Raw genomic sequence first — 27,454 nt, 5'->3', positions numbered from 1 at the left:
ACAAAAAATGGTTTTGCCCATTAGCTTGCTGGTTCAAATAAAATAAAAAGAGATATCATAGCGCTTGAACAGATTTTTACGCTATCCATTTTTTCTAAACAATAACTGCTGTTGGTTTACTAACTATATGTGTGTTGGCTTAAGGTCTTTTAAAGTAAGTTATGAAAAGCCCTCTATTTCTTCCACAGGCCCAAATGATTAGGGTAATATGCATAAATTTTATTAGATTGATTACACACGAAATTGATTACATACTCCTGTAAGTAGTACAAAACATTAAAACACTAAATTCACTTATAGAGTTTCACTATAGTATGATTTTTCTCATAGTTTTGCAGAATACATACATTAAAGTCAAAGGGTTTTTCTGCAAGATGGTTTATTTTATGGATTTGAAGATGATTGTGACAAAGGATTTACCACAGATTCCATTCACTGTTATCTATCAAGTCTGTGTACTTTTATGAATTTGAAAATGAGTAAGATGTAAAAAGTCTTTCTTAAACTGATATACATTAATAAAAATTCCCTACACTGTGTGTTATTTTATTACCATGAACAGCACAGTGGTTACCAAAGGCTTAACCACACTGACTACATTCATAGCGGTTCTCTCTCCTATGTGATCTCTTGTATATTTGAAGATGACTGTGTTTTACAAAGGCCATACCAAAATGATTACAGTCATAGGGTTTCTCTCCAGTATGTGTTCTTTTATGCAATCAAAGTTGACTGTGTTGGGCAAAGCCCTTACCACATTGATTACATTCATAGGGTTTTTCTCCGGTATGTGTTCTTCAAAGCAATTGAAGATCAGGGTGTGGTGCAAAAGTCTTACAACACTGATAACATTCATAGTGTTTCCTTTTCTCCAGTATGTGTTCTTTTATGCAATTGAAGAATATTTTGATGGGCAAAGACCTTGCCACATTGATTACATTCATAGGGTTTCTCTCCAGAATGTGTTCTTTTATGCAATTGAAGATTACTGTGTTGGGAAAAGGCCTTATCACACTGATTACATTCAAAGGGTTTCTCTCCGGTAGGTGTTCTTTTATGCAATCGAAGACTACTGTGGTGGGCAAAGGCCTTACCACACTGATTACATTCATAGAGTTTTTCTCCAGTATGTGTTCTTTTATGCAATTGAAGTTGACTGTGTTAGGCAAAGGCCTTACCACACAGATTACATTCATAGGGTTTCTCTCCAGTATGTGTTCTTTTATGCAATTGAAGACTACTGTGATGGGCAAAGGCCTTACCAAACTGATTACATTCATAGGGTTTTTCTCCAGTATGTGTTCTTTTATGCAATCGAAGACTACTGTGTCGGGCAAAGGCCTTACCACATTGATTATATTCATAGGGTTTCTCTCCAGTATGTGTTCTTTTATGTAATTGAAGTTGACTGTGTTGGGCAAAGGCCTTACCACACTGATTACATTCATAGGGTTTCTCTCCGGTATGTGTTCTTCAAAGCAATTGAAGATCAGGGTGTGGTGCAAAAGTCTTACAACACTGATAACATTCATAGTGTTTCCTTCTCTCCAATATGTGTTCTTTTATGCAATTGAAGACTATTTTGATGGGCAAAGACCTTGCCACATTGATTACCTTTATAAGGTTTCTCTCCAGTATGTGTTCTTTTATGATTTTTAAGACTACTATGGTGGGCAAAGGCCTTAGCACACTGATTATATTCATAGGGTTTCTCTCCAGTATGTGTTCTTTTATGCAATTGAAGTTGACTGTGTTGGGCAAAGGCCTTACCACACTGATTACATTCATAGGGTTTCTCTCCAGTATGTGTTCTTTTATGCAATTGAAGACTATTGTGGTGGGCAAAGGCCTGACCAAACTGATTACATTCATAGGGTTTTTCTCCAGTATGTGTTCTTTTATGCAATCGAAGATTACTATGTTATCAAAGGCCTTCCCACACTGATTATATTCAAAGGGTTTCTCTCCGGTATGCGTTCTTCTAAGCAATTGAAGATTAGTGTGTGGTGTTAAAGTCTTATAACAATGATAACATTCATAGTGTTTCCTTCTTTCCAGTATGTGTTCTTTTATGCTTTTGAAGACTATTTTGATGGGCAAAGACCTTGCCACATTGATTACATTCATAGGGTTTTTCTCCAGTATGTGTTCTTTTATGCTTTTGAAGACTATTTTGATGGGCAAAGACCTTGCCACATTGATTACATTCATAGGGTTTCTCTCCAGTATGTGTTCTTTTATGCTTTTGAAGATGACTGTGTTGGGAAAAGGTCTTACCACACTGATTACATTCATAGGGTTTCTCTCCAGTATGTGTTCTTTTATGCAATTGAAGATGACTGTGTTGGGAAAAGGCCTTACCACACTGATTACATTCATAGGGTTTCTCTCCAGTGTGTGTTCTTTTATGATATTGAAGACTACTGTGTTGGGCAAAGGCCTTACCACATTGATTACATTCATAGGGTTTTTCTCCAGTATGTGTTCTTTGATGACTTTGAAGATTACTGTGTTGGGCAAAGGCCTTACCACACTGATTACATTCATAGGGTTTTTCTCCAGTATGTGTTCTTTGATGACTTTGAAGATTACTGTGGTTTGAAAAGTGTTTACCACATTGATTACATTCATAGGGTTTCTCTCCAGTATGTGTTCTTTTATGCTTTTGAAGATTACTTTGCTGGGCAAAGGCCATAGCACATTGATTACCTTCAAAGTGTTTCTGTTCATTATGTGTTCTTTTATGCTTTTGAAGATCACTGTTTTCAGCAAAGGCCTTACCACACTGATTACATTCATAGGCTTTCTCTCCAGGATGTATTCTTTTATGACTTTGATGAGTTTCATAAAGAACAAAGTTTTTGTCATCTTGACTGTATTCATAGGGTTTTTTCCCAGTGTATTTTCTTTTAAGCACTTGAATATGACTGTGATAAGCAAAAGCTTTTCCACACTGCTTACTTTTAGAACATTTTTGCCCTATACGTGTTTTTTCATTCTGTAGAAGGTGAGTGCCATAAGACAAGGCTTTAAAACAGTGAGTATACACTGAAAGTTTCTTCTCTCCATTTTGATTCCTTTCAATCCTGCAAGGATGTCACATTTAAAAGATTTTCCACATTCAAGACACTGTTGAACCTTATATCTATATGAATTAATTTTATAAGTTGATCTAATTCTAAAAGGAATTAGGTACTAACATTTCATAACTGTGTTTAAAATCATGTTTGCTTTTTAATTAATGGTCAGGTTGCATCTAGAATATGAGTATAATGATACATTCCTGTGTTTCATGGTTTACCTTTTCACATTTACAAAAACATTTTATATTATTTTATTCACATTTTTGAAGACAACTGAATACACTGAGAGATTTACCAAGATTGCTGCATTCATAAATTTTACTATACTGTGAATCATATGTATTTGCAAAGTGAACTAGGACATTCAGAAGTATCTGCACAAACCTAGAACTCATGTGGCATTTTTGTAATGTTTATATATTAGTAATGATGGTAGAAAACCATCAGTATTGTATACTTGAATCAAATTCAACAAGTATACTCTACATGGGAACTACTGCTGATCTTCTTTTTGTCCTCAAGGAGATGTAAGTTAAATCTTTTCATATCCCTATGCTCATAAGCTTATATACACATAGGAAAAGAAGAATAATTCACAGATATGAAATTGAGGTATATGGATTTGTGAGTATTTAATAACCATCTATGCACTTAAAGCTGTGCTTATTTGCATTGCTGCTTTTATTTAAAAGTTCTAGAAAAAAATGCAATTTTATCAGAGGCACATTGTTATCAACTTGCACATGAAAATTACCTTTCCTGTCTTCTAGAACATTGCCAATGTTCTTCAATGTTATGGTCTTCCCAAATGTAACCTGAAATCAGGACCAGAATATATGTCATATCATTTAACAATGTTCAACATTTAGCTTATTATCTTAAGTGCACCTAAGAACTATGACTGCTTTATTCACCTCATTCTTCTTTCTAAATCAAATTGCAGAACAACATCCTTAACCAAGGAAAAGTTGTTTCCATACTTTGAAACATGAAGGAAATTCAATTTTACCTATAGAAATGAGGTTCCTGTAGGTCTCCAGCATTACATCTTTATAGAGATTCTTCTGGGAAGGATTCAGCAAATCCCACTCTTCCTGAGTGAAGTTGATATACACATCATCATAGGTCACTGCCTTCTAAAATATACCACACATGTGTAAAATGGAAAGCATGACAGTGATAAAGTTGGAAATGCATACTTCTTTCAGTGTATAGACATAGGATTCTGGTGTTCCTTACTCTTAGTCCATGACATAGACAGTCACTTTTGAAGGAAATTGAAAAGCAAAGTAAACTCTGTCATTTCTGTACTCTTTATATGGGCTATCACCTCAGAAGAGCTATGTCTAGTGACAGGAAGAGACAACAAAAAAGATCAAGAGTATATAGTGTGCATGAGAAAATTGTATGAAGAGTTACAGACCACACAAAAAAAAGTAATATGGACACACTGGGTTTATTGTGTCTTCAACCACAACACTCAGAAAACAGAGGTGGATATATTTGTCTCTAAGTTGAATGCCAGTCAAGCCGATGCAATCAGGTCCAGGACAGGTAGAAGGACACATTCAGACACGGTCTCCATTGCAAAATCAGTGAAACGGACAAATGGAACAGAAAGAACTGAAAGACATTTATTGAAGTTCTTGCAAATAATTTTGCATTCACTCCAGTTGTGTATTCATCTTCCAGTTATCTAAGTGACATAATTTTAACTGTAATTCCAATAACATTTTGTAGAATGAAACTTCATGTATATAGCAGTTAAAATGGACAGATGAAAACACTAGAAATATAAATGTTGGTAATTAATAATCAACACAGGGCTGGTGAGAGGGCAGAGTAATTTAGAGTTCTTGCTGGTCTTGAGTGGCGGTGAGCACATATTTCAGTACTTACATGGGGATCACAAATTTCCATTGTTCCATGATCAAGAATTCTGAGATCTTTTGATCACCTTGATAACCTGGTACACATGTAATGAATATCCATGCAGACATGTAAAATTGTCATATTGATGTAAGAAAAATCAAGTCAAGAATAACAAGCCAGACGAATTTCATATACTTGCAATTAAGTGACTCAGAATGCTCAGGCAGTATTAATGTCATAAATACATGACATCCTGGGAATCAGAGTGAAACCCTCTTTCAAATTTTAAAATTCAAGATACACATGAAGCTCAGCACAGCAACATATACTTGACATATAAAAAACCTATATTCCAGGGCTATCACCCTATAATATAAAAATGAATAGAGCCAGAAATGATATCCCCCTTTACTTTCAGAAATTTGGAGCCACACAGTAGGGGTTACTTAGACAAGCAAACAAAATAATTAAAATAGCAGGTTGCCAAACTCTGTAAAAGCAACTGTTTCTGCTATATCTCATTTTTACTTATAGAATATAGGTAAGATATAGAATATATAGGTCAAGCATATAATGATAGCAAAATCATGTCAGTATAAGTAAGAAATTGTCAAATTAATGACAAACACAAGACAGTAAATATAAATGTCAGGAAATAATTGAGGGTATTGAGACTCACCACAGACAGTGAGGAATTTCATCTAGACAGGCTTCTCCTACTAAAGATTCACAGGAAATTGAAAGAAAGTCACCAAGGAGAGGAACTTTTTCAAATACATGACCTTTTCTGGGAGGTTTTTCATTCAATAAGTACATTTTGACCCCAGCCATTATTGATTCATGGTCAACAATGGAAAAATTGCATTTAATCATTTCAAGAATAGACATTTAATGATCATCATCTGCAATGGTCCCTACACTGTCCAAATGTGTTATGTCCCCTCTGGCACTCAGGACAATCTGTTGACAACAATATCTTATAAAACCTGAAAACACGTTACCTCTTTCTAACATCAATGGCACAAAATAACATTAACATTCCAAAAGAGAAAAATAAACACATGGTAAGGGATGATTGGACCAAGGCAAGACTGAAGCAGAGCAAGATAAACGTCAAATCCTGTAGCTCTCTGGTCAGATGTATGGGCTTCAGTTTCAAATGACTTGAAAGGCCCTATCCTTGCAACTTCTCATGCATTTTTCTCTTTAGTATCTTCCACTCACTATAACCAGCTAGGTCTCCATAAAAGTTGTGTCATAAGTTAGGTATCTTAACATCTTTGGGCTCTTAATGTAACCCAGTATGTTGTGAAATAACATATTTAACTGTGATATATTTATTTATGTTGTGGAACATTTGTTTTAATCCCGCAAAGAAGTGCTGCATTGGTTTAGCTGTGTGCCATTGTAATGCTTTGCCTATTTGAAATACCTAGTTGGTCTAAAAAAGAATTGAATGACCAATTGCAGGGCAAAGGAGAAGAGAATAAATGGTAGGGAAAATCTGGGAGGAATAAAGAAGAGGCAGCATAAGGAGAGAACAACAGGAGCCTTTAATCCAGCTACACAGCAAGCCATGGAGTAAGAAATAAGGAGAGGAATAAAGATAAAGGCCAGGGGGGAATGTAGAGAGAACAATTAAATTAAAAAGAACCTGCCTTGAAACAAGCCAAAGTAAAGTATTTATAAGAAAAAAAAAGCATTCATATGTGAAATTTAATTGTGAACAGGGTGGCAGGCCCTAAAGGAACAAGGGAGTAAAAGAAACAACCAACAACACCACACCCAGCTTCAATATTCACAGCTTCATGCAGTGAACTCTCACTGTCTCCTCATTGGGCTTCTGACTCTGCCAAACACAGATGCCTGAAACAATGATAAACTGTAACCATAAACTAAATATCCATGATCCTAAATTTTGATTCTTTCTTGTTCCCAAGACCAACAACATTACTGGTGATCCTGAGAAGTAGGGTTTTTTTTTTTTAACTGCAAAGAACAGTAATGAGCTTGGACCACAAGTGTACAAGGTTTGGAATGAAGTAGCTTCCTGAGAGTGAGTCACTTTGCTCAACCATCTTTAAATTGAAGGTTTATGTGTATGGAGTCTTACCCTTAGGGCACCTTGATAAGCTTCCATTTCAGAGCAATGGCTGTTTCTGTAATGATGATAAACTCTTTGAAAAACCCTGCCTGTATTAACACATAAATGCCCTTTGAAACTACCTTTTTATTTTCATTTATTTCTGCCCTACTTCTTTTTTTTTTTACTGTACAGCTAAGTAAGTCATCAGTGATAACCATTGATTGTCTTAAAAGAAGAGCTATTCTTCAGCATAGCTTAACTTCAGAATAAGGCTTCTTTTGACACTGAAAATGGTGGTTCAAAAGAAGACCAGAGATACTTCTAAGAAGGACCAAAAATAGTTCAGTTTAACTAGGCCTGACTACTATCTGTTTCAAGGTTGTGAAATTTACTCTACAGGATTGCATTCTTTAAGTTTCATTTTATATGTATGGATGTTTGCCCAAATGTGTCTGTGTCAAGACCTGCAGAGGCAGAAGAGGGAATCAGATCCCCTCAACCTGAGTTACAGGAGTTCTAGCAACATGACCCTGCTGTCTTCAAAAACAACCATTGTTCTTAATTTCTAAGCTATCTCTTAAGCCACATTTTTATTAAAAATCTATTTTTACACATTTAAATTAAAATATATTACATCTCTTTACCCTCTTGTGTCCTCTCTCTATCCCTTTCCAAATAGTTCTCTTCCAATTCCTTCATTGTTAAGTATGTACTATTGAGTTTGGACAAATATGTGAATAGAATCTACTGGGTCCATTTCTATTCATTGTGTGTTGTGGTTTCAGGACTGAACATGTTCATTTAAACACACAAATACAGAGTTCATCCATGTCTGAAGCTAATTTACCCACTTGCAGTAAAATTTTACTTGCTTTTGAGCAATATGAGTCTTATCTGTCTTTGACATAAAACATTATTAAAACTATGTCATGATTATTTATTAATATTTATATATTTTGAATATTATTACGTATATGTGCACATGAAGAAAACCTATTTAAAACATAGAGTCACCCACAAACCTTTCTCCTTAACATTTGCCAATCTGGTGCCCTAAGGCCAGAAGAATGCACCAAATCTTCAGAACCTACAAATACAGGGAGGATTGTCCAATCTGATGTGTGTGCTAGGAATCAAAGATGGGTATCCAAGAAGACCAGTACTCGTGAGACAACTCTCTGAGTCCCACATATGTTATTACAATGCTGCAGGTGAAGGTGACCCACTCTTCCTTCTGTCTCTTATCACTTGAAAGATAAAGTCACCTCTGGATGGTTGGCAAAGGATCCACTGTAAAGAATGTGAATGGAATTTATATATTCCTTCTTATTTTCATTGTTAAGACAGCTCTCTTTCTATGTGAGTAAAGATATAAAGGATGGTTGAATTCAGTCTAAGTCCAGGCAAATTTCATTAGGAAAAGTTCCATAATTTGAAGTAGGCTTTCTTCTAGGACTTTTTTGAGACAGGATATGTCTACATAAACATGTATGCCAGGAATTTATTATGGGGAACAAGCTGGTCTCAAACTCTCAAACTCACTGAGATTGGCCCCACCCACACTCCTGTGTACAGTGATTACAGCTGTACATCTCTAATTCCAGCTGAAACATATATTTTAAAAGACATATCATTGAATGAGAGAAAAAAAGAATAAAATGAGTTTGAAAGGGTAGCATGATTGCTTTGATGAATGTCAATGATCAGTCTAAGAGTGAGTAAGTAATAAGTCAAAGCCACAGCACAAGCATTAATAAGTTGTATTAAGCTTCTGGGTCAATTGTTTATGAAGTGGCTGCTGTGTATTTGAGAGTTTTTGGTGGGGGCAGAAACATCCATCTAAAAAAGGCACCCAATGAAATGATAGGATAAAAGTGTAGATTATTGAATCTTTTCTTTACCCTTATAATATGTTAAGCAATATGGCTATGGATAAAGACTTGGCTCTGACAGCTGGATCCACCTGATTCCTTAGCTTTCTGGGAGTCTAGCCTCATGGTTGAGGTACTGGCAGGAACCATGGTTATTGCCACAATTCTATGGAGTTTCAAGCTCCTTAGCATCACCAAGAAGCATGATGTTGACTGTACATAGACACCATTTAAGTGTTTGGTGTGGTGCTTCTTAAAAGGGCTGCAAGGTTTTTACTGCTAAATCTGAGTCAGGAAGCTTCTCTTAAATGAGAAACGCTTGCCTCTATCAAATAGAGCCCAGCTAGGAAAATGTTGATATCAAGAAATCATGCTTAACTCTGTTCTTTTGTGTCTCAAATTAATTTCCAAGCTCTCTCAGGTTTAAATTGGATTTAATTATCCATGTTGACAACATTTGTTAAAACAATACAAGTGACAAGTCTTTAAAATGTCCATGACCCTTGTCTCACAGCAAACTTCCTCTAATTTACAATCAGAAATAATAGGTAAGGAACAGTTCAAAAGTACCCGAATTACATGATCAAATATTTGTACCTGATTTCAGTCTAGGAGAAAAAGTAGCAAGAGAAGTATAAATAATAGTCCCTGAAAGGAACAGGTAAATTGATCCTAGTTCTTGATTCAAAGATATCAGAATTTTGGTTTTCAAACTCTTCTTAGTATTTTTATCTATTATGCCAAAAAAAGGAAACACATTTGTGGCAATTGGGAATATCCATATGTCCTTTCCATAGAAGATATATAGTTTTACCTGAAATTTCCTTTGAAAATGACTGATTCTAATTAATGCAATATTACATCTGAAAACTCAGTCAGTTAAAACAATCCTCCTTTAATTCAGAATGAATATCTTAGAATATCTAGTACAACACTGGCCCCATTTCTCCTGTGCGGTTATACAAGTATAAAGACAGTTTCTATTGTATGAAATTAAACAATAAATATTACCATATTTTCACACACAAAAAAGGATATAAATAAATGTATGTTTGGCCAGGAAATGGTGATGCATGCTTTAAACTCCTGTACCTCGGCAGAAGAAACAGGCAGATCTCTGTGAGTTTGAGAACAACCTGCTATATAGTTTGAGTCCCAGCAGAGCCTGACATACACAGAGAAACCTCCTCTTGAAAAACCCACAAAAGCCTAGTTGGCCAGAGAAGGGTGATGTACACCTTTCATCGCAGCACTCGGGAGGCAGAGACAGGTGGAGCTCTGTGAGTTTGAGGTCAACCTGGTCTACAAGAGCAAGTTCCAGGCCAGGCTCTAAAACTCCCTGAAGCCCTGTCTTGAAAAACCAAAAAAAAAAAAACCCAACAAAAACAAAAAACAAAAAGACTTCAAAGATACAGAAAACCCCTGTCTTGAGAAAATGAAAAGCAAAGAAACAAGCAATAAGTGAAGAAACTTAAAAACTGAAGTTTAAGAAATATACTCATGTTCCATTGGACCCTGAATTCTACAAGTCCCACTCTGCCAAAATATTCCATTACACCCCTGCAAACCCCTGCCATAACCTCAATGGAACTCTGAAACACAGCCTGCTACTACACAGAGGGGACCATGCAGCAGGACACCCCACTCTCTAGGCTCTCCATACCAGAGCAAAATCCCAGGACACCCCCCCAGTGGCCTCAGTTTCCCTAGCTAGCTAGCATGTGAGTTTCCTGAAAGTAGGCTGCTCCAACACCTCCATCCCATCCATTGAACCTTTAAAGCTACAAGTCCCACTCTGCCCCAAGCCCTCCTATCCATGCACCCCCAACCTAAGTGGAACTCTGAAGCATAGCCTGCTATTACACAGAAAAGACCAAGGGGTGAGTGATAACCTGCCCAGGAGGACAACTTCCCTAGGAATTTCATACTGGGGCAAAACTCTGGGCTCAAACACCACCTGCTTCGGTTCATGTGACAGCCACAGGGAAGTTTCCTCCAGGAGTGCTGCTCAAACACCCCCACACCATCCATCAGACCCTGAAAGCTACAAGTCTAACTCTACCACCAAAACCCCCCATGCTACCTCCCAGCCACTTGCAACTTCAGAGGAACATTAAAACACAAGATGCAACTTCACAGGGTGGACAAAGACATGGACCCTGAAGCACAAGCTGTGACTGGACAGACTGGATCAAGAGAGTGACCCAGACATGCAGACCAAAGAACAGGCTAAGAGAGAGTGCAAAGACTGACCTCAGTGGCATGACTCTCTGAAACACCGAGTTGGACAAGAACAGGTCACAAAGACAAAACAACCACTTCAAGGTTTGAACCAAGAGGCAAAGACAGTACCTGGTACCAACTGAAGGATGAGATGGGTAGGTGCCAATGCAAGAATTCATCCAACATCATAACACCAGAACTCATACTACAGGAAGATGTAATCATACTAACCCAGCAGAAGCAAAAAAAAATGATTTTCAATGTAACTTTGTGAGGATGATGCGGTTCCCAGCGTAAGTATAGGAGGATGATGAAGGAAATAAAAATTCCGTTAATGAAATCAAGGAAAAGACAAACAAAAAATTGGAAGACATCAATAAATCTCTCAAAGAAAACAAGAAAAAACAATCAAACACTTGAAACAAATGACTCAAGACTTGACTGAATTAGAGGCTACAAAGGAAACAAATGAAGAGAATTCTGTATATGGAAACTCTGGGTAAACAAAAGGGACCTACAGCAGGAAGTGTAACCAACAGAATACAAGAGGTAGAAGAGAGGATCTCAGGTGCTGAAGATACTATAGAGGAAATCAAATCATTGGTCAAAGAAAACAATAATCCAACAAATACCTTACACCAAACATCCTGGAAATCTGGAACACCATGAAAAAAATTAAAACCTAAGAATAATAGGGATAGAAGAAAGAGAACAACACCAACTCAAAGGCACAGAAACTATACTCAACAAAAAAATAATAGAAAAAAACCTTTCCCAACCCAAAGAAGAATAAATCTATGAAGGTACAAGAAGCTTAGAGAACACCAAATAGACTGGACCAAAAAAAATTTCCCCAAACATATAATGATCAAAATGCAAAACATAGAGAATGAAGAAAGAATATTAAGAGCTGCAAAGGATAATGGTCAAGTACAATAAAAAGGCAGACCTTGTAAGGACAAAAAGAAAAAAAACTCTGCCTTAACCCTAACTTTATGGACTTTTAGTTTTGGAAATTATAGTTAATCAAAAGGAAAACATCTGTTGGTCTAACAAATTAGTTAAGATTGAATGAAAATGATCTCTGATGAACTATTGTCTCTTTTACTCAAGAGATTTTTTTTTGAAACTAATCTTTAAGGATTTAAGTGGTCTCTATAACTTTATTCCCCAATTTAATACATATCTTGGTTTTTATTCTGAATGCAATGTACCTTTAAAGCATACAGATTGGTTTAATTTAGCAGGGATTTTTATTACCGAATGTTTACCCACACCTGTTGTTTCCTTTTTATTAGCATTTAAAAATTTAAAAGTTAATAATCTATTCTGTAACATATCTCTGTGGGCCTTAATTACCCCTTTTTGTTAACTGAGCATATATTTTAAGATGCCTGATGAAGTGTTAATCTAATTAATCTTTTTCAAGCCCAAAACAACCTATAACATGATTTAAAATCTGCTTCCTGCTACATGGCATAGAGCTGAATATGTGGATTGTGCCCTGTCTACCTGTCTAACACAATGCACACCTGAGAAATCTCTGCAAATCAGAAACTCCTTTTGTCCCCTAGAACTAAGCTTCACTGGATAACATCATTACAGCAAGTGGCACCACCAGGTTAAAAGCATTCTACTCAACGATTGCACTACCAGGTCCTAAAATATCTGTAATCTTTATAACCCAAACTGAAATTGGAATGAAATATTCAGAACTTCTAGAAACTAAACCTTCAATTTTCTAATCTCTGTTCCCACTGTACAACAAAAGCAGTGCTCAGGTGTGCATTGTGGACAAGAGATACAACCAGTATCATTTCTTTCCATTCCAGGGATGCAGAGTCACCCCTTCCCCAGTAAATCCATACACAAGGAGGCTCAGAGAAAAAGGGCCACTGCCAACATGAACCACATAGAGCACCATAACTACAGACTGGATCATGGTACTTCCAAATCCCAGCAGAGATGACATTTCAACAGACATGCTCTGAACACCCCCACTCATTACGGGATAGCTTGTGGTTTTCTTTCCACTCCCTACAGCAGAGACAGAAGAGAATCATGAAAAGAATTCACAAACTATCTGCCACTAGTACTCTGGATTCCTAACCCTTCCCAGAATCCCTCACTGGCTACAGACACCAGCTGGGACTCTCAATATTAGCAGTTCTTCTATAGGAGGATTGGAGATCAAATGACTCAGACACCACAGTCCTTCCAGTTCTGCCCTCCCAGCCCAGCAGACAGGGCCCCAGTTTAGACAGTTTATATTTAGTACACATTTTCCCACTCTCCTAAGCACATCCAGTTCCTCTTCCAAAGCACAGGGTCCTATGTGTGCACATTTCATGACACATTCACTTCGCAGTGAAGCCATCCCATTGCATCAGAGATGGGAAATCCTGCAGATAAAGAGGTCATATTCATAAAGTAACTACTGTTGCTGAGTAACTATGATTACTTTGTAACTGTTGTTAACGAAAAACAGACCAGGAATTATAAAACAATACAGACATCTTAGGGCTTGGAGGCAGCAAGGAGAATGTAAATATGATGTAGTTGTCATCTCAAAAACTATTTTGAAAACTTAAGACAGACTTTATGGTCATGTACTCCAGACACTAGGAATTTGTATTAGAGCACATTAAAAATTTCTCATGTATTTTCTCTAAAGATCAATGTCTTAATAGAGAAAAGTCCTGTTAAGCAGGGCCACAACTTCTATTTTAGATGAACTACTGTAAATATAGAAATTAGGTTGAAAGATAAGGTCAGTCCCTTTCCCAGATTCCTGATTGCCCTGGTCTGTGAAATGCAAGCAATAGTCAATCAGGACATTCATAAAACATCTCCAATTGACTACCTGATTCCAAATAGCTAATCTCAACTACTGTTGAAGGAGGAAAGCTCTCACCCTCAGTCCAACCTCTCCCTTTCTGCACCGTGTCTCCACCAGTTTCAATAAAGTCTTCCTCCTATTGTGGTCTGAAGACAGAAGGAATTCTCCATATGCAAATCCTTTCCCTGCAACTGCATTGCATTGTCAAATACATGACTCAATAATGCATAATTTTAAAACTGTGAGGTGGTACAATCATTTTTAAAGGAATTTTGAAAGCCTAATGTACAGGACAGTAAGGTCATTGCCCTGGACAGCAGCATACCAAGGCCACCTGAGTCAACATAAGAGAACTTGGCTCAGAAACAATTTTTCTAACAGGATGGAAATACAGCTGTTCTAGAATTAATATAACTTTCGATTGAGAAATCACGTCACACACTTAGGGTGCCAACCAGTAATGCCTCCTTGAAAAGCTTGACAGAGGTTGTTTTTTGATATGGTGATATGACTGGTATCTGGTTTTAAATCAGTGGTGGCTTCTTTGTAATGGTTTGTAGCCAAATATCTGGATAATCCAGTTGAACAATGTGTGCCCTAGCATCCTAATCTCTAACAGCCCTGATTAAAACACATTTATCTTTTGGATGTTTTGGAGGCAGTCCCCCTCAGCTAAATTCTACTTTGTGAGACTGAACTCTTTCCAAGGCATTGGCAAGTCCTTTGTATCAGCAATTCAACTCGTCTATGTTGCATCTTAGAAGTGCAGTGCTACCTAACAGGTGAGATGCCTTGATAAACTCCACATAGTTAAATATAAATGGAGATTGCACGGAAGGTTAAATGCAAAGTGCTCAATATTGAGAAGATACTGGAGAAACTAGGATTCTCCAAGTTTGGCATATTAAAGTTGACAAGAAAGATGTTTGTACACACAACACCCTGCTCCCAATTCTCTAAGCAGATTAAGCCCAAAGGCCAAAGTTATTCAGAGGCCTGTCTATAGGTCTAGGAATTCACAGGACTGCATGGGAATATGGTGGCAGGTTCCCACACAGATCCCAGAAGGACACAATACTGTCTTCTGCACCTCACCCTCTGCTCCTCCCCATCTGGAGACAGCATTTCCCCCGCTCACCATGTTATGGTTTCTCAGCTTGACAAAGCTCTCAGTATCATCTCCGGGCAGCAGCAACTTCACCACAACAAAGAAAACCACTGGTGCCAGCTCCTCTGCAAAATCGTGAGGGGAAGAGCCCTGCATGACTTCTGACTGGCAGGTCACCTGGAGGGCCTAATTGGCTAGTGTGACCTGAGTGAAAAGAACACCTCCCACAGGGCAGAAATGTACTTAAAGAGACAACACAGAGGTTTCTGGCTATTCCATCCACCTGAGTCAAAGATCTTTTCTTGATTGGCCAAGATAGGCATTTCAATAGCACTTGCCCATGGCTACAAAAGCAGACACCATCACAATCTTGCACTCCATAGGAACTTTCCCTTTTCCCTCCAGGAAACAACGTGGCCAGCTAGCTTGTACAGTGCACTGTGCTGTGCTAGGTGAGTGCAGGGATTCCCTGTCCCACAGGGGGAAGAATGGCCAGAATATGAACAGTTAAAGAGAATTTTGAGGTGACAAAAGGAGATGTTTATTCTGTGGTTTCAGGCTGAGGTCAGATGAACTGAAGGAACTTTGTACATGGTTTTCACAGATATTTCACACAAGAGAAAAGAGAAAATCAGGAGACACATCTCAAACAAGATGGTAGGTCTTTCCCCCATCAGAAGGCTGCATGATGGCTCCTTTGCTTTATGAGTTTTATTACTGAAACTTGAAGCAAACTCCAGGAAAATGAATAATAATAAAAAGAGTAATGTTCATGGAAATGGGTATACGTAGAGAATAATGGAGCTGGAAGGAATGTCTTCATGAGCACTATTGTTAGCCAGCACATCTTTCACCATGGTCAGGTGAATAAAATATACAACTGCGATATTCAAGATTCTCTGCATGAACAGGACAGGTAGAATGAAAGTCAACGTGTACCTAAAAAGTGGGCTTATTACAATGTCTCACAAGCTGTGTTTCAGGTTGTCTAAAAATAGGTACTTATAAATGACAATTGAAGGATCCAGTAGATTTCTTCTCAGCCTTTTAGGAAGTTGCATTCTTACACTTCCTGTTTACTTAATTAACATTATTTCGTTCCTGTAACTCTGAGGGGGTTGAAGACTACATAGTTATTATCATAGTTTACTATTTTTTTAAAATCAGACTCAGAAAAGAAAATCACTACAGTGGTATAAATTCTATAAGTTTTAAAGACATCGAAGGTTGTTTTTGATAGTAATGCTAGTTAAGATATAAAGTGAATGAGGTATAAGATTTTGGATTCACCAAAGATAGGAGAGATAGTAGTGTATTTTCTCTGAATTTTCAAACAAAAATGGACTAGGCATTGTGATTTACTTATTGCCTGTATATATTATACATTGTGATTTTACTTACATAGCTTTTTTTGTATTAGTTATAAACTCTTTTTTGCTATTTTAGGAGAAAAGAAAAATTTCGGGATTTTTTTTTTGTGATCTAACAAAGTTTGCCTGAAGATCAGAATATGGTTCCAAACATCTAGTTGTTCATAGAATCCAGACATTGGTGGCACACACCTTTAATCCCAGAATTGGAGTGGTAGAGGCAAGTGGATCTCTGTGTGTTCTAAGCTACCCTGGGCTACATGTTATTGATCCAGTCTAAAAGCAGAACACAGTCAGGTGGTGATGCCTCACATTCTCATACCTTTAATCCCAGGATTTGACAGTCACACACATTTAATTCCAGCACAAGGAACATGGATACAAGAAGGGATATGGCTTGGTGGAGTAAGGAATATATTGTGGGAGAGGACAGAAGCCCATGGCATTTTATCTGAGTATTCATGGAGACAGGAACTTGCCCATCTTATTCTGAGGATTTGATTCACATAAAAGAACTGTATAGTGTTTGACTCCTTTATTTCTCTGATCTTTCAGTATTTATCCCAATATCTGACTGTGTCTTTTTATAATTAAGCACAATTAGACATTGTGGTACAGTGATACACAAAATAAATTTCATTAATTCATTTACTTCCAAAATTCTTACAAAACATTTTTGTATATAGTTTTTAAATTTTTATTTTATATATTTAAGAGATTAATTTATTATGTATACTGTGCCCTGCCTGAATGTTATGCCTACAAGCCAGAAGAGGGCACCATATTACTTTACAGATGGTTGTGCGCCATCATGTGATTGCTGGGAATTGAACTCAGGACCTCTGAAAGAGCAACCAGTGTTCTTAACTGCTGAGTGTTCTCCAGCCCCATGTATATTGTTTTTTTAGAGTCTAACATCATAATCAACACTTACATTTAGAGCTTTTGAATTCCCATTTTATAGCTTCAAGTTTATGAACTGAAGCATGCAAAAATACCTCTGAAAATCCATTAAGTTAGGATGATAATAGCATAAGATATCTCCATTTAGAAGGTAATGTTGAATTTCATTCAGTATGTTAAATGTATTTATTTTCATTTTATGTGCATTTATTTCCATTCGTGTATATCTGTGTGATAGTGTCATACCCTTTAGAGCTATAGCTACAGACAGTTGTGAGCTTCCATGTGGGTGCTGAGAATTGAAACAAGGTCCCCTAGAAGAGCAGTCAGTACTCTAAACCACAGGACCATCTCTCCAGTCCCGTCATTCAACTACAATTCAAAGTATGGCTTTAGAACTGGAAACAGAGTTTACTTCCTTATTCTTTGGTGGGTGGAGCTTTGATGGTGGTATTTCTCTTTTAAGCTTCTATTTACTTAATTTTTGAATTTTAATACACCTAAAGAACAGATGACTACAAGATAAAACTAGTAGAAAAATAGCTTTCCAATAAAAAGTACCTATCATCTTGATCAAAACAAATAACCAAATCTTATTATGGATCTAATAACTTTATAAATATTTCATCAGAAATAGTACTCAACCCTATGTGTCACTGCTTCCCATATTATTTCTTATTATACTATGAAAGATTATTGTCTTCAAATGTATATAATGTGATATCAAAGTATTTGCTAAAAATGATTCAAATGTGTAGTTGCAGTATGAATAGAAAAAATTAGGAACTAAAAGTTTAAAATTTTAATTGAATGAAAAATCACACTATATTAGTCAGGGTCCTCTAGAGTCCACCGAAATTATGGATTAAATCCTTCTCCATTTGTCCATGCATCTATCCCTCTATCTATCTATGTTTCTTTCTTTCTTTCTATCTATCTATCTATCTATCTATCTATCTATCTATCTATCTATCTATCTATCTATCTATGTTTCTATCGATCTTTCTGTCGATTGATCAATCTATTTATCCCTCTATCTATCTATCTATCTATCTATCTATCTATACCTCTATCTATCTATCTATACCTCTATCTATCTATCTATCTATTATCTATCCCTCTATCTATCTATCTATCTATCTATCTATCGATCGATCAATCAATTGATCGATCTTTTTATCTATGTGTGTTTACTGGGAATTTATTGGAATAGCTTCAAGACTGCAGTCCAAAATGGCTGTCAGTGAAAGAAAAGTTCAAGAGGTATATCCAGGGGAAGAATATACATCCCAATCCACATGGAGCAACCTATTTTGTAGAGCTATGGGAACATTTGTCTTCAGAAAAGTCAATGTCATTTCTGTGGAAACCTTGTAAAGCCATGATTCTTCCCTTTGAAATGGGATTTATACGAAAAACATCTCAGCAGTGTGACTTCTTCAGGACCATGGGGTGACCTTGCTTCATTTCCCCACACCAGAAGGCCTTAGAGCAATAATATTCATTCTTTGTTCTAACAGTCAAATTTACATAGAGTCAATCCCACAAAACTACCCACTAAGAGATGACATAGAATTTCTACAGAACATAGATCCTGAGCAGGAAGGCAGCATGCCCCACGTTTGCTAACAAACAAATCTGGGCATCCCCAAAGATGGTATTCACCAAAAAGATTAGATGAGGAAAATGGGTGAATTCAGGCATGTTTGTTGCAAGAAGAGGGCTGCTTGTTCTTTCCGCCTAGCTTAGACCCGAAGCTGTATTAATTAAAACATTGTTTGGCCCATCAGATCTAACTTTTTATTGTATGAGAAATTTTGTGAGAAACTTTGTGTTTCCAGTCTTTGCTTCTTATGGTGGCTAGTGAATCATGGAGAAAATTTCAATACCCCTGATACTGGGTACAGTTATTAGTCAGATTCTATCTGTACTGGTAATGGAAGCAGGATGCTCTGAAAAAATATTCAGTGCTCTTAATGGCTGAAGTATTTTCCACTCTAAGTTTTCTATTCTTGATTATGTTTCCTGTCCAAGGATGTCTAGTCAGGGTCAGAAACTTAATGTTGATTAAAAAGTAGATTTCTCCTCTATTTGACAGAATTAGTCTTAGGAAGGGAACAGCTCCCTAACAGTTTATCCAATGGAAAGTAATCATTCCATTAGTCTTACATACAGAACAAACTAAAATGGAAGCAGTGAATTGTATTATTTCAGCATATGTATTCACCCACACTTAACAAGGATGAGTTGGAAGGGATTTGTGGCAGGGAAGAAATGTACAAATAAAGCCAAAAAGTGATGTAATTTTTTTCAATTAACATTTTTGAGGCTTAATTTGAAATTAAAAAGAGCAGCTAGATAGATGGCTCAGCAATTAGAGCACTGGGTGCTTTTACAGAGGATGCTGATTCCATTCCTGGACCCTGCATGCTAGCTCACCATCTGTTCTAATTCCAATCCCAGGTATCTCATCCCTTCTTCTGCCCTCTGTAGGTACTGTGCACAGGGATATTCAAGGAAAACACCATACAACTAAATATTTTTAAGGTTAGAAAATATAAAGGATGAAATTCTCTACAGTAATGTCACAACCCTGAGAGAGGCAGCAAGGCAGGTCTAGTTAAAATGGACTCCTTGTCTTCCATGAAAGCAGCTGTGGCCTTCTGCACTGCCACCCTGCACAGAGCAAAAGCAGCTTTGTTCTGAGATTACTAGAGATCATCATAAGCATTCTTTCAGAAGTACTCTACAGAGGGCTGTAGGTGACTTTTCCTTGAAGCTTTCTGGTTTTGTGTTCTCCATCTTTTGTGTCTGTGAAAATTATGGTTTTGGTACAGTTGTCATTTAGGTCAAACATCAAGATTGACAATCAACTTTCACAGCGTCATCTACTTGATTTTCAACTAAGACCTTATGATATCATATGAACATGCCAGAGACATTTTTTCCATCAGTTGTCTAATTCACATATGTTCCTACATGACTTTGAGGTAAAAATATCCCTAAATATCTGTTTTTACATTGTGCTCATGTTCAGTAGTGGATTTATTAACTGAGCATGCTTAAGAAAAGGGAAAACATTCCATGAGCATGTTCAGACATCCCAAGTAAAATCCCCAGTCTTCCTTTGTTGACAACAACCACTGTTTTGAAAATTACTCCCATGCACGTTGAGCTCCTACAAGCAATAATTTTTTCTCATTTTGTTTGTCTTGGCTTTTGAGATGCTATTTTTGGTAGTCAAACTGACTACCTCTAGGATTAACTAATACACACAGAATTGATTATATCTGAGAGAGATTTTACTTAAAGGTTTTGAAATGGGAAAACCCTCCATTAATCTGGATAGTTTCAGATAACAGGAACGACCTTTAGCTGTTTGTCAGTGCACACTTTTAACATTGTGACTGAAGAGGCAGAAGCAGTGGGTTTTTCTGAGTTTGAGATCAGTCTGGCTTACAGAATGAGTTCCACAACTACACAGATAACTCCAGTCTTGAAATCACTACCCCCCGAAAAAAAATCTGAATCAAACGGAAATTATGATCTAACTTTAACCAGGATCTTACATTCTGATAGCAGCAGTTATGTAGAAAGTATATTGAAGAAGAAAAGTCTGCTTTTTTTGCCTCGTTGCTCTAGCTCTGGCTACCAAGCTCATTCCTTTACCAGAATTAGAATCTACTTCTTTGAAATTTTGGTGAATACTTAAAACCATCTGCTGTGGGAACAGCAGCCCTGAGTTAAAATATCCCTGCTCCCATTTGAGGTGCTTATCTGCAAAGAAAACATGTTTGAATACCCTCTGCTCCTGGAGTGGGGGAAGGAATTTTAAGTGCAGGATGGCTATTCTTTGATTCCTCCTGGGATCACGTTACAGTCCCTTCGCAGGCCCCTCCTCATTTGGGGCCATGGTATAAAAGCCAGCCCCACCCAGCAGAACAATAAAGAAGTTGTTACACCTCAACTTCATGCTCTGTGTATTCATTCAACCTGGAGACCCTCCGCTGCGATTCTTGGACTTTAGGGCTGTGCTGGCGGGGCAATCTGAGACATTGAGTCTTATGGGCTGAACAACTACTGGATTCTTCTCTTGATCTTTGGGAAAAGGCTGAGAAGAAATCTATTGGATTCTTCAATTCCCATTGGTAGGCTGTTATTTTTAGATGACCTGGACCACAGCTTGTAAGACAATCTAATAAGCCCACTGTTTAAAAAAGTTTTATGGTTTATTTATCTTTTATTTTATGTGCATTGGTGTGAAGGTGTCATGTCCCCTGGAACCAGATTTTCAGACAGTTGTGAGCTGTCATATGGATGCTGGGAATTGAACCCGGGTCCTCTGGAAGAGCAGTCAGTGCTCTTAACCACTGAGCCATTTCTCCAGCCCCTAAGCCCACTTTTTATATAAATAATGAGATTTATTCTACTTGTCCTCTTCATGTAGAGAATCTTGAATACTGCAGTTGTATATAGGGGATGTGCTGGCTGACAATAAATAGTACTCATGAAGACATTCTTCCTAGCTCTATTATTCTCTATGTATCCAAATTTCCATGAACAGTACTGTTCTAGCAACATAACCTCTGCCATCTTCAAAAACAACCACTGCTTTTAATTTCTAAGCTATCTCTCAAGCCACATTATTAAAAATTTATTTTTACACATTTTAATTAAAATATATTACATCTCTTTTCCCCTCATGTCCTCTCTCTATTCCTTTCCAAATATTTCTCTTCCAATTCCGTCATTGTTAAGTATGTACTAATAAGTAAGGACAAATATGTGAATAGAATCTGCTGGGTCCATTTCTGTTTCTTGTGTGTTAAGGTTTCAGGACTGAACATGCTCATTTGAACACGCAAATACGAAGATCATCCATGTCTGAAGCTAATTCACCCACTTGCAGTAAAGATTTACTTGTTATTGAGCAACATGATTCTGATCTGCCTTTGACAGAAAACATTATTAAAACTATGTTATGGGTATTTAATAATATTTATGTATTTTTAATATTATTAAGAATATGTAAACATGAAGAAAACCTATTTAAAACATAGAGTCACCTACATACCTTTTTCTTCAACATTTGCCAATCTGGTGCCCTAAGGCCAGAAGAATGCACCAGATCTACAGAACCTACAATTACAGGGAGGACTGATCCTGCTGTGGGAGTTCCTTCAGCTCCTTCAGCCAATCGCCGCTGAGTTACCAGCCCATTGGGGCGTGGTCTCTCTCCCTTTAAAAAAAGCAACGGCTGTCCTCCACTCTGTCTTTGTCTTCCGGCTCCGTTTCCGGCCCCTGGACTCCTTTCCTGTTCGCGCAGAGGGGCTGTTGTCTGGGACGGTAATCTGTAAGTTTTTTCCCCTTTGAATAAATAACCATTCTATTAATCATAATTCCAAACTGGTGTGGGATTGTCTGTGACTTACGCCTTCATCTGGCGCCCCACGTTTGGTTGTAGAACCCCCCCTTCCCCCCCACTCAACTGCTTGCTACCAGCTCGGCTAGTCACGAGACCTCCCTCAGCTGCGGCCTGTGCCCTGTATGTGGAGCCAGCAGTTCAATTAAACCCCACGCCTCCCAAGCTCCACAGGCTCGGGACAATCTCTGCAAGCCTGGTTTGCTCTTTTCTGAGTTGTTTTTAAATTTCCCTTGTAAGTGCGGTGCTTTAGTGGCGTGAATCAGAATGACTCGGTCATGTGGAGGCATATGCGGCTTCCGGGTTGCTCTTTTCTACCCCTGGATTCTGGGTTTCTGGTTCCATGTATGGAATTGATTTAATTAAACTTTCTTTCTTGAGCAACTTATATTTCCTAGTTTTTAACAAATACTAAGGCAGACACTGAAACAGGACCTGTTTAAGTCACCTTTGCAGTGGTTCTAGTCACAACTTGGCAACAGCGCCGCCAACTAGACAAGAGGTAATATGGCAGTTTTTGTTTCCAACGCCAATTTTACTGTTTTCTTTATTAATACAATGGATTATGTCATGCAAGGTTTATATGACTATGGGAATATATTAATTTACTTGTTACTAGGTTTCAGTTTTCTTTTCAATATTTTATCATTAAGAAAGATACGATTTTTACGGACTAATATTGAACAACTAGTTGAAAGGATTAAAATTATTGAAAATCAGGGGTTATCTGAACAAGTGGATACTATGATAGACAAAATTGACTCCATGTCCAAGGGTACTAGGAAGTTACCTGAAAGGGTACAGGCTGTTGAATTTGACGTTCAGACGTTACCACAAAGTTTTGATAAGGTAACAGATAGAATGAACCTCCAGAATGGGAACCAAAAAACTGATACCTTAGTGAAATTACTAGAAACACGGGTAGGTCAGGAGATTCAGGATTTAAGGGATACAATGATAAAAAGATTAGAAATGATTGAAGAAACTATTGGAGCTGGTGAACAGAGTAAGAAGGCACAAGGACAGGATACAATGCCACCACCAGCTGTTAGAACTGGCTTACTCAGGGTCCTAACAACATACCCTGTAATTTATTCTGACAAAGGGTTAACTTCCAAAGGCTCAAAGGGAGTTAAAGAAGCTAGATGGACACCAATAGCAATGAATGATTTAAAAGAAATTAAGCAAGCTGTCGTTAACTTTGGCTTGCACTCTGCATTTGTTAAGGAAATGATAAGGACTTGGGCTTCTAATGTCAGAGCTACCCCCCATGATTTCTCTCAGCTAGTGTCTGCAGTTTTAGATGATGGGCCTTCCTTGATGTTTGGAATTTATTTCAGAGAAGAATCCAAACATATGGAACAGCAAGGAAGAGCAAAAGGTGTGGAGGTTTCCCAAGATCAAATTCTTGGTGTAGGAGCATATGCTGATCCACAGGTCCAAGCTCTTTATGATGAAGAAGTGCTGTCCTTATGTCACAAAGCAGCCTTGAATGCTTTGAATAGAATACAAGATCCAGCAAAAAGGGTCGAATCATATACCAGGGTTAGGCAGGGACAGAGAGAACCCTTTACTGACTTTGTGCAAAGATTAATTAAGGCTCTGGACATAGGGGTAACAGACCCAGAAGCTAGACGAATACTTCTTGAATCTCTAGCTTTTGAAAATGCAAATACTGAATGTAAAAAGATAATTGGGCCTTTAAGATCTAGATCAGCACCAATGGAAGAATGGATACAGCATACAATGAATGTTGAGATGTTTAGCTATAATGATGAATCCTGGGTAGGAGAAGCGATTTCCAAAGCTATGAGGAGACATCAAACTACCAGGTGTTTTAATTGTGGTAAATTAGGACATCTGAAAAGGGATTGCAGGCAAAGAAATCCTAGGAATAATATCTCCTCTGGGAATGACAAAAGTAGGAGATCTCAGCCTTCAGGTATATGCAGGAGATGCGGTAAAGGCCGACATTGGTCCAACGAATGCAGGTCAACAACAGACAGACAAGGCAACCCGAACCATCGGGAAACTCCTTGAGGGGCCTCTCGCAGGCCCCCAAGCCAAAAGTGGCCCAGTCATTCCCAGTTACAGTCGAAAATGTGTCTCACCAAGAAAATTAAAAACTCCAATGTCTGCCGTAAAAAGTAATACTGGTCTAAATGATGAATTACATGTGGAGAATGAGTCAAAAAATTCAGGAGGACAGAGTAAACGTATATTTTGGCAAACGTATATTAACGATCAAAGACCAAAGCTAAGAGTCTGTATAAATGGCATTTTTATTGAAGGTTTATTAGACACAGGTGCGGATGTAAGTATAATTACTCCAGAATCCTGGCATCCGAATTGGCCTCTTCATGAGGTAGATGTTCAGTTCCTGGGAATTGGAACCCTATCTCGTGTAAAACAAAGCACAAGATGGGTGGAATGCATAGGGCCTGAAGGGCAAATAGGAAGATTAAGGCCATATATAGCAAATATTGCAATAAATTTATGGGGCCGTGACCTGCTACAGCAATGGAATACCCAGATTAACATTCCTGTAGTTCCAGGAACTCACAATTCTGGAAAGGATATAATGAGGTATTATGGAAAAAGGTCACCAGCCATTCAGGCTGTACAAGAACACACAGCCAATAGCAAACCTTTAGAGGTACCAACAGCCCTACCTTTAAAATGGCTAACTGAGAAGCCAATATGGATCAAGCAGTGGCCTCTAGCTGAAGATAAGTTACAGGCTTTGGAACAGCTGGTACAAGAGCAACTAGATGCTAACCATATTGAAGAATCAACCAGCCCTTGGAATTCTCCTGTGTTTGTTGTAAAAAAGAAATCTGGTAAATGGAGAATGGTGACAGATCTAAGAGCTGTCAACAAGGTAATTCAGCCTATGGGTCCGCTACAATCTGGAATTCCTTTGCCTTCTCTATTACCAAGAGGATGGCCTCTTATAGTTATTGATTTGAAAGATTGTTTTTTCACTATACCTTTGCAAAAAATGGATAGAGAAAAATTTGCCTTCACAGTGCCTACTTATAATAATTCTCAGCCTACTAGAAGATATCAATGGACTGTCCTCCCACAGGGGATGCTCAATAGTCCCACATTGTGTCAATATTTTGTTAATAAGCCACTGGAAATAATTCGTAAGCAATTTCCCAAGTCCATAATTTATCATTACATGGATGACATTTTATTATCTGATTCAAATAAAGATATTTTGGAAAGTATGTTTGAAGAAGTAAAGAAAGTCTTGCCTAGGTGGGGATTACAAATTGCCCCTGAAAAGATTCAAAGAGGAGATTCTATTAATTACCTAGGCTACAGAATAGGGTTAGAGAAAATTCGAACACAAAAGGCACAAATTAGGAGAGACCGGTTACGGACTCTTAATGACTTCCAAAGATTGTTAGGAGATATTTCCAGTCTACGACCAGCTGTTGGGATAACACCTGATCTAATAGTTCATTTAAACAAAACCTTAGATGGTGATAAGGATTTGAATAGTCCCAGAAAATTGACAGTTGAAGCAGAAAAGGAACTGACAATGATTGAGGAAAAATTACAGGAGGCACATGTGGATAGGGTCAACCCGAATCTTAGTTCCATCCTAGTCATACTGCCTTCCAGAATTTCTCCCACAGGGATTTTAATGCAGAGGGAAGATATTATTTTAGAGTGGATATTTATACCTCATAAACCAAGTAAAAAATTAAAAACTTATGTAGAAAAGGTTTCAGAATTAATTATAAAAGGTAAACTGAGACTTCGTCAACTAGCAGGTATAGACCCAGCAGAAATTATAGTGCCTTTTACTACTGAGGAAATAAGAAAGTTACGGGAAGATAATGAACCATGGCAAAGAGCTTGTGCTAATTTTTTGGGAGAAATTAGCCGCAACTATCCCAAAAGTGATAGACTTAACCTCATAAAGAGAACTTCTTGGATTCTTCCTAGAATTGTACGTGATGCTCCAATAACTGGAGCTCGGACATTTTATACCGATGCAAATAAATCAGGGAAAGCAGGTTATAAATCGGAAGAATTGAGTAAGGTGGAACAAAGCCCTTATAATTCTGTCCAGAAGGCAGAATTATATGCCATTCTTATGGTGCTAAGGGATTTTAAAGAACCTCTTAATATAGTTACAGATTCACAATATGCAGAAAGAGTTATCTTGCATATTGAAACCGCTGAATTCATACCAGATGACACAGAGTTGACTTCATTGTTTATCGAGGTACAGGACATAATTAGGAATAGGCTTTGTCCAATGTACATAACACACATCCGGTCCCATACCAGTCTGCCTGGGCCTCTAGCACAAGGTAAAGCTGAAATTGACCAATTATTGATTGGAAGCATTCTGCAGGCCTCAGAATTTCATAAAAAACATCATGTCAATAGTAAAGGCTTAAAGAAAGAGTTTTCCATTACATGGCAACAAGCTAAGGACATTATAAAGAGATGTCCTACTTGTTCTTTCTATAATCAAACACCGTTGCCTGCAGGGAGTAACCCAAAGGGTACTCAAAGGAATGAAATCTGGCAGATGGATGTGTTCCACTTTATGGAATTTGGTAAATTAAAATATGTACACCACACCATAGACACGTATTCAGGTTTTCAATGGGCAACTGCCCTGAGCTCAGAAAAGGCTGATTCGGTAATCAC

At 37.6% G+C, this 27,454-nt stretch overlaps 1 protein-coding gene and 1 pseudogene across 1 annotated transcript in view; both read right to left on the bottom strand.

Moving 5' to 3' along the window:
* Window positions 1-371: 371 nt before the first annotated feature.
* LOC148117649 (uncharacterized) lies at window positions 372-1,521 on the bottom strand (annotated as a pseudogene).
* Window positions 1,522-1,913: 392 nt separating this feature from the next.
* The window catches only part of LOC148117648 (uncharacterized), a 39,176-nt gene continuing 13,635 nt past the window's right edge, over window positions 1,914-27,454 (bottom strand). Inside the window, exons 2-4 of the mRNA XM_087902263.1 lie at window positions 4,093-4,219; window positions 3,838-3,898; window positions 1,914-3,086 (exon numbers count right to left, since the gene is read on the bottom strand). Of these exons, the coding sequence (XP_087758389.1) occupies window positions 2,036-3,086; window positions 3,838-3,898; window positions 4,093-4,219 (1,239 nt within the window). The 3' untranslated portion in view covers window positions 1,914-2,035. The remainder of the gene's footprint in view (window positions 3,087-3,837; window positions 3,899-4,092; window positions 4,220-27,454) is intronic.

This window comes from Myodes glareolus, chromosome 27 (assembly GCF_982192425.1).
Source record: "Myodes glareolus chromosome 27, mMyoGla1.1, whole genome shotgun sequence".
NCBI lineage: Eukaryota > Metazoa > Chordata > Mammalia > Rodentia > Cricetidae > Myodes > Myodes glareolus.
The sequence above is the reverse complement of the archived record's forward strand: the minus strand, read 5'-3'. Positions and strand labels throughout refer to the sequence as shown.